Source organism: Mandrillus leucophaeus, unplaced genomic scaffold (genome assembly GCF_000951045.1).
Source record: "Mandrillus leucophaeus isolate KB7577 unplaced genomic scaffold, Mleu.le_1.0 Scaffold539, whole genome shotgun sequence".
Lineage (NCBI taxonomy): Eukaryota > Metazoa > Chordata > Mammalia > Primates > Cercopithecidae > Mandrillus > Mandrillus leucophaeus.
In genome coordinates, this window is record NW_012105797.1 from 387,416 (window position 1) to 399,293 (window position 11,878).

The following is an 11,878-nucleotide window of genomic DNA, read 5'->3' on the forward strand; positions in this document are numbered from 1 at the left end:
ATGGTATAAGACACTGGAAAAATAAAGATGAAGATTTCATCTCTGCTTTTAGGCAATGCTTAGTCTAGTTTTGGAAACAGGCATTAAAAAATACACAGACAGTGGAGTAAGTACATAATAACATGTTATAAAGTGCTATGGGAACACCAAAGAAAAGCTTGTGATTATTCATGGAGTGGGGCTCATGGAAATGTTTCACAGAAGGAGTGACACTTAAAGAAAAGTGGTCCGCTAGGGAGACAGTTGAGAAAAGAGCATTCCAAGTAGAGGGAAGAACATGGATCAAGGTGCAGAGTGGAACCTGTTTAGGGACCTACAAGTTATTTGATATGTTTTGGGAACACAATATATGTGGGGAGTGGTGGGAGATGAACCTAGAAAGCTGGGCAGGCCATAAATTATGAAGGTCCTTGCTTTGTACCTTTAGGCAAAAGGGAGCCATTGAGGATTATAAGAAGTCATAATCAAATTTATGAGTTTGAAGAAGTCTGGAAGTGTGGCTGGCACAGTTTAAATATTTCATCCATTTTTGTTGCTGCTGCTTTATAAGATTTTATTGAGTTAGTGAGACATCCTTTAAGGGAAAATTAGAGATTTTGCCAGCTTAGTACTGACTGCACAAATTCTCTGGCACAGCATAGGAAAAGCTGTCAAGTAGAACCTCTTGACCACTAGAGAGATGTTATTCTTCTTTTTTGGTAAGCAGCCAGATAGAACATTTAGAAATACTGAATGAACTTGGCAACAAGAGGAAATACCTCGGCCTGACATCTTACATCAAATGTCAGCCCCAAGTTGAAGCTCTAAGACCTTGTCGTCTCCCTTTCCTGCAGAATCATTGTGGTTGGAGGATAAACTCCCTGAGGGTTTATTTTTAGGGAATGATATGAATTGTCAGCTTAAGTTGTATACTCAGACATCTAAATATACAGAGTACACATTGTGCCACATATGAGAAATTTGGCTTAGTAATTTCCTCCCATGTGTTAAGGCTCATAATCTTATTTTTAAAGGGTTTAGTAATAACACAATATGAAACTTAACTGGTATTATACAAGTTAAAGTAGGTTCAGAGAAGAAAACAATATAATGAAAATTGTTGGGGTCCCAGAAACATGAGAAATTTCTGCTGCTTTCCTTTGCCTGTTTTGTATTGAAGTTATGTCTTAACAGCTTCGATTTCTATGTCCAGGACCATCACTGCCCATATAAGGCCTGTATGTGATTTAGACAAAGGGCCATCCATGTAAGCCCCTTGGGATGGGACCTTTGTGCCAAGAAGGTCTACTTTACTTCAGGAAGATGCAGGTCTAGTATTTGGGCTGGATTTCTGCCCCAACTTATTCCCTTGGCAGGGGTCCTTTGTGTAACATACAGAATGACCAGTTGTACCTCGTGGCCCTGCTCAAGTCTCTGTAACTGCAGACCTAATCTTAATGACTTTTTGCTCCACTTTGGGTTAATCTAGTCACTTCTTTCTTCTTTAAATAAAAGGGGGAGGGTGTAGAAAGTGTTGTTACTCTTCTAAAGTGTTTGAATGATTCCCATTCCCTTTCCTTCTAATACTCAGTTTGCATTGGCAGCTGTACTTCCCAGTTAGGAATCACAGTTGTTGTGTTGGTCAGTCATAGCATATAAAAATTTTGATAAATAGGGAATGCCAGAGACAACTATTGTGGAAATCTTTTCAGTAGTATCAGGCTGTTTTGTACATACATAATTTCCCACAGGTGAAACTTTGTAAGTCATCACAAATCAAGAACTTTGACAAGTTCTCCTTCTTTCTTTTTCTTTTTTTATTATTCCCACCACCACCATATGTAACTTTTTTTTTTCTTTTTTAGAGGAACAGGGTCTCACTCTGTTGCCCAGGCTGGAGTGTAGTGGCATGATCCTAACTCACTGCAGCCTCAAACTCTTAGGCTCAAGTGACCCTCCTACCTCAGTCTCCTGAATAGCTGGGACTACATTGTGTACACAACCACGCCTGGCTAATGTTTTTATTTTATGTAGAGATGGGAATCTCAGTATGTTGCCTGGGCTGGTCTTGAACTCTTGGGGTCAAGTGGTCCTCCCGCCTCAGCCTCCCAAAGCACCAGAATTGCAGGCATGAGCCACTGCACCTGCCCCAAGTTCTCTTTTCTTTTGTTTCAGTGGATTTTATTGTATCTCTTTTCAATATTGAGGCACACTGAGGTTAAAAATCAAGAAAATATCATAACTCTGTTTTTCACTTTCTGAAATTATGTTTTTTCTGATTTTTATATTCAACTTTGTTCTTTCTGTCAAATTATACTGTAGCATTTTTTAAAAAATCAGAAAATATTATCTATAGTATGTATGGGCAGATAGTCATACAGAATAAACAAAAAGCAGCAGTGGTTTCCTAGACTTGATTATTTAAACAAATTATAACAGACTGTGTTTGGAAAATAGCTTGTCTTGTCAACAGCAGAAGCTTTTCCATTTTTAATAAAAGCATAGAAAGGACAAGGTTCCAAGTCATGTTTAAATTGCTGAATATCACCTGCAGAAAAGTTGTTGACATAGAAGTCAAATGACATTGAGACAATTGGCAGGCTTCGTTGTCTTGCTCGCGTTATAAAATCTACAGTGGACAGCCTGGATTTTAAAAGAAGAGTGGCATCTTTGGAATCTCTACTAGAGTCTGCTGAGGTTAAAATAGACCCAGTGTTTTCTGAGTGATAGAAAATAGAATGTGCCTAGTGATGGCAAAAGTGAAATGTAGAAAACCCACTTGGATGGGTCTAAGGAAATAGATCCAGACCTGAAATTCCAAGTTCCAGGACTTCTAGTTTTCTTTAAAACTTGTAAAGCAAATCCTGCTTTGGAAAAAACTCAAGTAATACGTGAATTATGGGATTGTGAAAGAAGGGATGAGGCTTGAATCCAGTCAGATTTTTGGCCTAGAATATGTGACAGTTGAGTTAAGAGTAAACATTATGGTTTTAATGTACTTCCAAAGAATATCATTGTTTATATCTGTGTACAGTGAATGTTTGAAAAGTTCTGGGTGGTTGAGACTATTTAAAATTTTTTTAAATTTTGGATTTACTTATTTTAAAATGTTACCAAAAATAAAAAAGAGCTACTTCACTGAGAGCCGGTGTGATAATTTACAGAGTATTTTAAATTTAATGTACAATCAACCAGTTTGTGGAAACTTTTTTTTTTTTTTTTTTTTTTTGAGACGGAGTCTCGCTGTGTCGCCCAGGCTGGAGTGCAGTGGCCGGATCTCGGCTCACTGCAAGCTCCGCCTCCCGGGTTCACACCATTCTCTTGCCTCAGCCTCCCGAGTAGATGGGACTACAGGCGCCCGCCACCACGCCCGGCTAGTTTTTTGTATTTTTAGTAGAGACGAGGTTTCACCATGTTAGCCAGGATGGTCTCGATCTCCTGACCTCATGATCCACCCGCCTCGGCCTCCCAAAGTGCTGGGATTACAGGCTTGAGCCACCGCGCCCGGCCCGTGGAAACTTTTTAAAATGCACTTCTGATGTTCATTATCATTCATTAAGGAGTGTAAGCTGCATACTTCAGGTTTACAAGATAGTATGGTAAGTTTAGTTAAGTTAGGGCTGGCTATTAGAAACATAAGAAGTAAGCCAGGTGCGGTGGCTCACACCTGTAACCCCAGCACTTTGGGAGTTCAAGCTGGGTGGATCACTTGAGGTCAGGAGATCGAGACTAGCCTGGTCAATATGGTGAAACCCCATCTCTACTAAAAATATAGAAATTAGCCAGGCGTGGTGACACACCTCTTAATTCCAGCTACTTGGGAGGCTTAGGCACAGGAATTGCTTCAACCTGGGAGGTGGAGGTTGCAGTGAACCAAGATCGCTCCACTGCACTCCATCCTAGGCAAGAGAGCGAGAGTCTGTTTCAAAAAAAGAAAAAAAGAGAGCGAGAAAGAAAGGTAAAAAAATTAACAGGATTCTGAAAACAAGTTAAAGTCATAGGCAAAATGACCCAGAGTAAGTATATGATAGGCTCTCTAGAGATTTTCGTGTCCTGGGGACGGTCCATTTATTATAATAAATTTTAGTTTACATGAACAAATATTTTAGTGTTTATTATGTGTTCAATAATCTCCTGAGAACTGTAGGAACCACCAGGAAAAACAAAAGGGAAAGGAAAGAAAGTAAAGTCCATCCACTCAAGTTGTGTTACAGATGGGAATATTGAGGAACAGAGAAGATAAGAAACTTGCTCAAGGTTACACAGCTAATAAGTAACAGAGTCAGTATCGGAATTCAAGCTCTAGAACCCATGGTGTTTAACACTTTTGCTATACTGCCTTACATAGGAGCAAAAAATTAGATAAATTTTGGAGGATGTTTACAGGGGATAATACTTGAGCTGAGTATTAAAAAAATGTGCTTGTGGGTAGCACAGGGCAAGGGAGCAGAAGGAGAGTAGGTTATATGTAGAGAAGAAACAGGAGGAATCACAGGCTTGAATAAAGAATGTATTTGGCAATGATAGTAATAGCAAAAATTATTTTACACTCACGATGGACCAAGTACTGTGCCTCCACAAATCTCATTTAACTTTTGCAACAACTCTAGGAAATTAGTATTGCTATCCTCAGTTTACCTAGGTGGGTAAGTAGCAAATCAGGATCAGGATCCAGATGCTGACTGGCTGAATCCAGAAACCACGCTTTTACCCACTGCACTACTGTATGGCAAGTGGGGATATGGTGAACATACCCTCAGATAAAGCAGAGAGTTGTGTTTTTTTAAGTAATTGATGGAAAAGAACATTGGATAGGTAGGGTAATCAGAGATAATGGAAAGCTTTGAAAACCAATAGAGGAGCCATCTGATTAGAAAATGGCTTTTTTTCCCCCAAGTTACAATGAAAAACTCAATATACATAATTAGGCTATTCTTCTCTAATAATTACATATGTCAAGTAAAATAGTCTGTGAAAGCACTTAGTAGAATACTTGGACACATAATAGTCACTCAAAAAATATAAGCTGAATCTGAGTCTTCTAAAGAACTTGGTAGCTCTTTGCACTGTAGTTAAAATATGAACAACGAATGCTCTAACAGCACTGTCCAATAGAAATATAATGTGAGCCACAAATGTAATTTTAAAATTTCTAGTACCCACATTAAAGGCTCAAAAGAAACAGATAAAATTAATTTTAATATATTTTCTTAAGCCCAGTATGTATTAATGTTTTCTGTTTTTTGGTACTAAGTCTTCAGAATCTATTATATATTTTACACTTGCAGCACATCTCATTTCATGTGTTTAATAGACACATTTAACTAGGAGCTACTGTATTGGACACCAGGGCTCCATAGTTTTATAGCATAGCATCTGGTATCAGATCACCTGAGTTTGAATCCTAGTGTTCTCTTTCTTAGATGTATATGTATGTAGCAGCTACTTAGCCTCTCTGTGCCTTAGATTCCTGGTACATAAAATGAGAAAACTAATAGTATCTACCTCATCAAAGGGTTATTGTGGGGATTAAAAATAAGATAATACATATAACTTGGTATCTGGCAAGTATTGAGTGAAAAATAAATATGTATTTTGATTAATCGCATCACGCTTCTATTGTTATGATTAAATAGCAGACATTCCTTAGTTTCCATGTCTTCTCCTTCTTAAAAGTATTTGGTTATCCCCACTTAAACATTCCCACTTAAAATCCTAAACCAATCACTAAATAGCAAAGAAAGGTTGCAGAGCTAGAGAAAAACGGTTATGAGTGGTATATGCTTGGCATTATACATTACTACTATTGTTGGTATTCACTACAGGGTACAAATAAATTATTTTTGATTTGTTGTTATATTTAACACTCATCAGGTCTTTTGACTTTTGAATCTAGCATCATTATAGATGCTTTCTCAATCAGGATATAAAATTCATGTCTGGTAATAATTTACAGCATCATTGGCAACACTGAAATATAGAAAGCATTCATTTTCTTACCCTGCTTCCTCCTGCCTTTGAAGCTCTGATTGAGCCTTTTCTGCTCTCAGCTATTTGGGACCAAGATATATAGTTGATACTGCTTTCTTTTCTTTCCTTCTATTTAAATCCTTAGAGGAAAGTGCACAAAACAAAAAAGTACAATGATTTATCACATATTCTTATGCAATTATCATGTACAGCAAAACGTAAAACATTGACAGCTTTCCAGATGGATCTTCTTGTAATCCCTTCCAGTCACCTGCAGAATGAACCAGTGTCCTGATGCTCAGGCTAATTACCTTCTAGGTTATTTATTTATTTATTTATTTATTTATTTATTTATTTTGAGACAGAGTCTCATTCTGTCACCCAGGCTGGAGTGCAGCTGTCCTGATGCTCAGGCTAATTACCTTCCAGCTTATTTATTTATTTAGAGACAGAGTCTCACTCTGTCACCCAGACTGGAGTGCAGTGGTACGATCTTGGCTCACTGCAGCCTCCACCTCCTGGGTTCAGGCAATTCTCGTGCTTCAGAATTCTGAGTAGCTGGGATTACAGGTGCCTGCCAACACACCAGGCTAATTTTTGTATTTTTTGTAGAGGCATGGTTTCGCCATGTTGGCTAGGCTGGTCTCAAACTCCTGACCTCAGGTGATCCACCCACCTCAGCCTCCCAAAGTGCTGGGATTACAGGCATGAGCCACTGTGCCCAGTCACCTTCTAGCTTTTAAAAATAATTTTATCACTAAGCGTGTTTAGTTTTGTCTGTTTTTGAATTTTGCTTGAGTGAATTTAATAATAATTTTTCATTGTGAATGAATTCTGCATATAATCCTTCACTCAACATATTGTTAGATCGATCCATATTACTGCATGTAGCAGCAATTCATTTATTTTCATTGTTGTATAGTATTTCATTGTATGAATATACTATGGTTTGTTTGTTCTGTATTTGGACATTTGGTTTTTTCCCAGTTTGGGGCTATTATAAACAGTATTATTATGAACACTCATGCATATAAGCATGCATTTCTGTAAAACACACCCAAAGGTAGAATTGTTAGATCATAGAGAAAGCAATCTTCAACTTTCATAGGTAATGCCAAACTTTTCAAAGTGGTTCTACCAGTTGTTTCTACCAGTGGTGTGGGAGAGTTTCCACTGACCATACATCCTCGACCAAAAAAAAAAAAAAGCCATTTTTCCCCTATTTTAGTGATTCTGGTAGGTGTGTAATGATATTTCATTGTGGTTTTAGGATTTTTTTTTTTTTTTTTTTTTTTGGCTGAGAAAAATTCAGTAAGAAGTTTCTGAAAATATTGACTAAGATCAATGAAGCCTTAGGTTTTTTTCTTTTTTTAAGAGACAGAGTGTCATTCTGTCACCCAGGCTGGAGTATAGTGGCACGATCATGGCTCACTGCAGCCTTGAACTTGTGGGCTCAAGCGATTCTCCTGCATCAGCCTCCCAAGAAGCTGGAACTTTAGGTGCGTGCCACCACACTCTGCTAACTTTTTAAATTTTTTGTAGAGCTGGAGTCTCTCTTCTGTTGCCCAGGCTGATCTCGAACTCCTCGGGCTCAAGTGATTCTCCCGCCTCAGCCTCCCAAAGTGTTGAGATTACAGACGTGAGCCATTGCACCCGGCTGCCTTTGGTTTTCAATTTTCCATGCTGTCACTGTCTTTCAATACCGCAGTCAAGTTGATAATACTTGTCATTTGTTTTGATTTGTTTTGAGACAGACCGTTGCTCTGTCATCCAGGCTGGAATACAGTGGTGCAGTCTTGGTTCACTGCAGCCTCTGCCTCCCAGGCTCAAGTGATCCTCCTGCTTAGCCTCCCAGGTAGCTGAGACTACAGGTGTGTGCCACTGCGCCAGCTAATTTTTTGTAAAGACAGGGTTTTGCCATATTGCCCAGGCTGGTTTTGAACTCCTGGGCTTAAGAGATTCTCCTGCTTCAGCCTCCCAAAGTGCTGGAATTAAAGGCGTGAACCACTGTGCCTGGCCAAGAGTTGATGATACTTCTTTTTTTTTTTTTTTTTTTTGAGATGGAGTCTTGCTCTGTCACCCAGGTTGGAGTGCAGTGGCGCGATCTTGGCTCACTGCAACCTCCATCTCCTGGGTTCATGCAATTCTCCTGCCTCAGCCTCCCGAGTAGCTCGGATTACAGGCATGCACCACCACACCTGGGTAATTTTTGTATTTTTAGTAGAGACAGGGTTTCACCATATTGGTCAGGCTGGTCTTGAACTCCTGACCTCAAGTGATCCATCCACCTCAGCCTCCCAGAGTGCTGGGATTACAGGCGTGAACCACCACACCCAGCCAGTGATGATACTTTTAAGAAAGAGTATTTTAAGCTTTAATTGGATGCATGAAAGCAGTTGGTTTGGGATATTGGCCAAGATTCTTTCTTTATACTTCTGACTATCGTATCTAAAAAACAGATGTATTTTTTCTCTTTGTAATAATTTAGCTGCCATTCCAGGAATCATAGCAATTACTGAAATAAGAGGTATAGTCTATGGTTTATGGACTTGGATTTAATGAGTAAATCCTTCTAGTTCCTCTGGAATTGAGCCATTTTTCTTTGTTAGATGTTTTAAAAAATAAAGTACAAGTATGGTTACTGATCTGGATGACATTGAATAGCTAGTTACTGTTGACTAAAGTAAAACAGACTTTTGACATCTCATGGGTAATGTCTGAAAGGTAAAGTAATACTAGATAAATGTCTGTATTCTACTCTGAAAATAGCAAAAGCCATATGGAACCAAGAGTTAATTGACTTGTAAATTTAATCCCACTCTCAGCTGGGTGCAGTGGCTCTCACGCCTGTAATCCCAGTACTTTGAGAGGCTGAGGCGGGTGAGTCACCTGAGTTTGGGAGTTCGAGACCAGCCTGGCCAACATGGTGAAACCCTGTCTCTACTAAAAATACAAAAAAATTAGCTGGGAGTGGTGGCACGTGCCTGTAGTCCCAGTTACTCGGGAGGCTGAGGCAGGATAATCACTGGAACCCGGGAGGCGGAGGTTGCGGTGAGCCAAGGTCATACCATTGCACTCCAGCCTAGGCAACAAGAGCAAAACTCTGTCTCAAAATAAATAAATAAAATAAAATAAAATTTAATCCCACTCTGATAATGCCGTGACTAATGAAAATTGTAAAACTGTGATTTCTTTTTGTGAAAGTAATACTGAGAATGGAAAATAATTAAGATAACGCTGTGAAGGTTGTACAGGAGGATTAAGTTTTGTATAAAAGCTCAGTGTGTGTGTATTTGTGTTTAAAAGGCCTTCATATGCACTGAAAAGAGAATTATGGGAGTTTTTCTGGATAATTGTGTCTCCAAAAATACCAGTTTGATAGCTATTTGTAAGTGTGAAACAATTATGTTGTTTTATTCTCCAGTTTAATAGAAAAATGTAAATTTCTAAAATGTTTTTATAATGGAATAATTTAACCTCAGATTTTGTCCCATTAATAGTCATTTAGTAGTAGAAAGATTTTTAAGATGAAAAGTTTTAGGTACTTTAAAAGGATTGATGTAAATGTCATCTGAAAACAATTATACTTTAAACTTGGAAGGTAAATACTTAAAACGTAAAGTCTGATTTCGCCAAACATAAAGTAGGAAAGAAAAAGTTACATGTATGATTATTTTTGGTACTTAATAGGAATGAACCTTGCACCACTTGTGGCTTATTCTCTCTTCTGCTTGTTGTAGAGCTTGGAATATAATTGGTTGTGTAACTTTTGATTTAAACGTTTAATTGAAGCTAAATTGATGCTTTGAATAAAAAAAACAAACATACTTCCTGGGTAGAGTCACAAGTTGTGTTTTCTGGTACTTAGGGTTTTAAACAGAATTTGACAGATTTCTGGTAGAGGCAATAAATTTTAATTTTGGAAAAATTATGAAAATTTGGAGAATGAAAGCCAAGGAGACTTCTGGTTTCTGTCTCCCTCTCTCTCTCCTTTCTCTTTCTCTTTCTTTTCACAAGGTCTCACTCTGACATCCAGGCTGGAGTGCAGTGGTGCAGTCATAGCTCACTGCAGCCTCAAATTCCTGGAGTCAAGCAGTTTTCCTGCCTCAGCCTCCTGAGCATGTGCCACAACACCTGGCTTTTTTTTTTTTTTTTTTTTTTTCGAGGTCTCACTGTGTTTCCCAGGCTGGTCTCAAAACTCCTGGACTCAAGTGATCCTCCTGCGTCAGCCTCCCAAAGCACTGGGATGATTACAGGCATGAGCCACCTCAGCCAGCTGGTTTCATTTTAAAGAAGATAGTGTCTGACAAATTTAGCAGATTGAGAATCAAAATAAGAATATATATATTTTATTCTTTGCTCTTTCATACTTGTGATACATTTTGAAGTTTATTACTTGTTTTCTCCATGTTAGTCACATATGTAAGCAGGAAAGTATTTGTTTGAAAATTTAATGTTAACAATTAAATTCCTGATAATAGTACATGAGGATATTCATACCCACATTCTGAATGACAAGTATTGCTAACAGCCTGTCTTGATAGGGTGAGATTAACCCTTTCCAAAGAATTTGAACTTTTTCAACCTTTTAAAATTTGGGAGGTATTTATATTTGACCCTCAGGTAAGCAAGAGTAAACATCAAGGACCTAGGTCTGATTGTTTTTAACTGTTCAGTTTTTAAAGTAGGTCTCATTAAAGCCTGAAAAAGTCACAAATACCTTCTTGTTTTTTTTGTTGTTGTTTGTTTTTTTTTTTTTGGTGGTGGTGTTTTTTTGAGATAGAGTCTTGATCTGTCCCCCTGGCTGGAGTGCAATGGTGTGATCTTGGCTCACTGCAACCTCCACCTCCCAGGTTCAACCAATTCTCGTGCCTCAGCCTCCCAACTAGCTGAGACTACAGGCTAATATTTGTATTTTTTTAGTAGAGATGGGGTTTCTAGAGATGGGGTTTCGCCGTGTTGGCCAGGCTGGTCTCGAACTCCTGACCTCAGGTGATCCACCTGCCTCAGCCTTCCAGAGTGCTGGGATTACAGGTGTGAGCCACTGCACCCGGCTGTGAATTGTTTTAATTTATCAGCTTATCACAAGTGACAGGCCAGATATTTTATGTTAATAATATAGTTGATTTAAATGAACCTACAAGTTCTTGTAATTTGGGCAAGACCACTTGCAAATAAATTGCTCTGTTGCAAACTAGCTGTGATATATGCTGACTTTACCATGTATAGTAGATAATCCAACTCTGGTTATTATGCACTAAAAAGCCCTTTTAATAAAAAATTAAGCTTAATTCCTTCTTAAATTAAAAATGAATATTTGCTTTGTAACACTCTCTCCCCTACTTTGCAGAGTTTCAGATTCAGTTAAACATTGGATACTTACTGTTTTCCTTTTGACACTGGTAGTCTAAATAAAGATAGGGGAAAAAAATCAAAATCAAACTATGGAATGCAAAGTACCACAATGATGTGGAATATCACTTTCTGAACTTTTCACCTTTTACTTTTAAGATAAAGATACAGATATCACCATGAAGGGTAATGTGGATGACTTTGGCCTGCGAGACACCTTGAGCGTCGCATCCACGGATTCCTTTGCTTCAGCAGCAGAGGTAGGACAAGTGTGTTCCTAATGAGGATTTCTATTTCTTTTTTAGTGGAAATAACAGTCTTGTCATTATACTGTAATTCAGTTTGGTCACTGTTTATTTAGCATCTACCATGTGGTAGGTACCAGGATACAAAAATGAATAAATCTAACATGAAAATAAGCTCCTACAGGAGCTTACACTCTCTTTAAGGAGATGGACCTATAAACACGTGATTTGGATGGGCACTTTCATATACTGTAGATTATGGGGGAGGAATAGAAACTAGTATGTTAATGGAAAGCAATTTTTCAGCTTATATCAAGAGTCTTAAAGATGTT

The 11,878-nt window shown here is 38.3% G+C and overlaps 1 protein-coding gene across 1 annotated transcript in view; it reads left to right on the forward strand.

Moving 5' to 3' along the window:
* The window catches only part of FAM73A (family with sequence similarity 73, member A), a gene marked incomplete at its 5' end in the record, with an annotated part of 109,990 nt that overhangs the window by 59,458 nt on the left and 38,654 nt on the right, over positions 1-11,878 (forward strand). Inside the window, one exon of the mRNA XM_011997387.1 lies at positions 11,461-11,561. Coding sequence (XP_011852777.1) covers positions 11,461-11,561 — 101 coding nt within the window. The remainder of the gene's footprint in view (positions 1-11,460; positions 11,562-11,878) is intronic.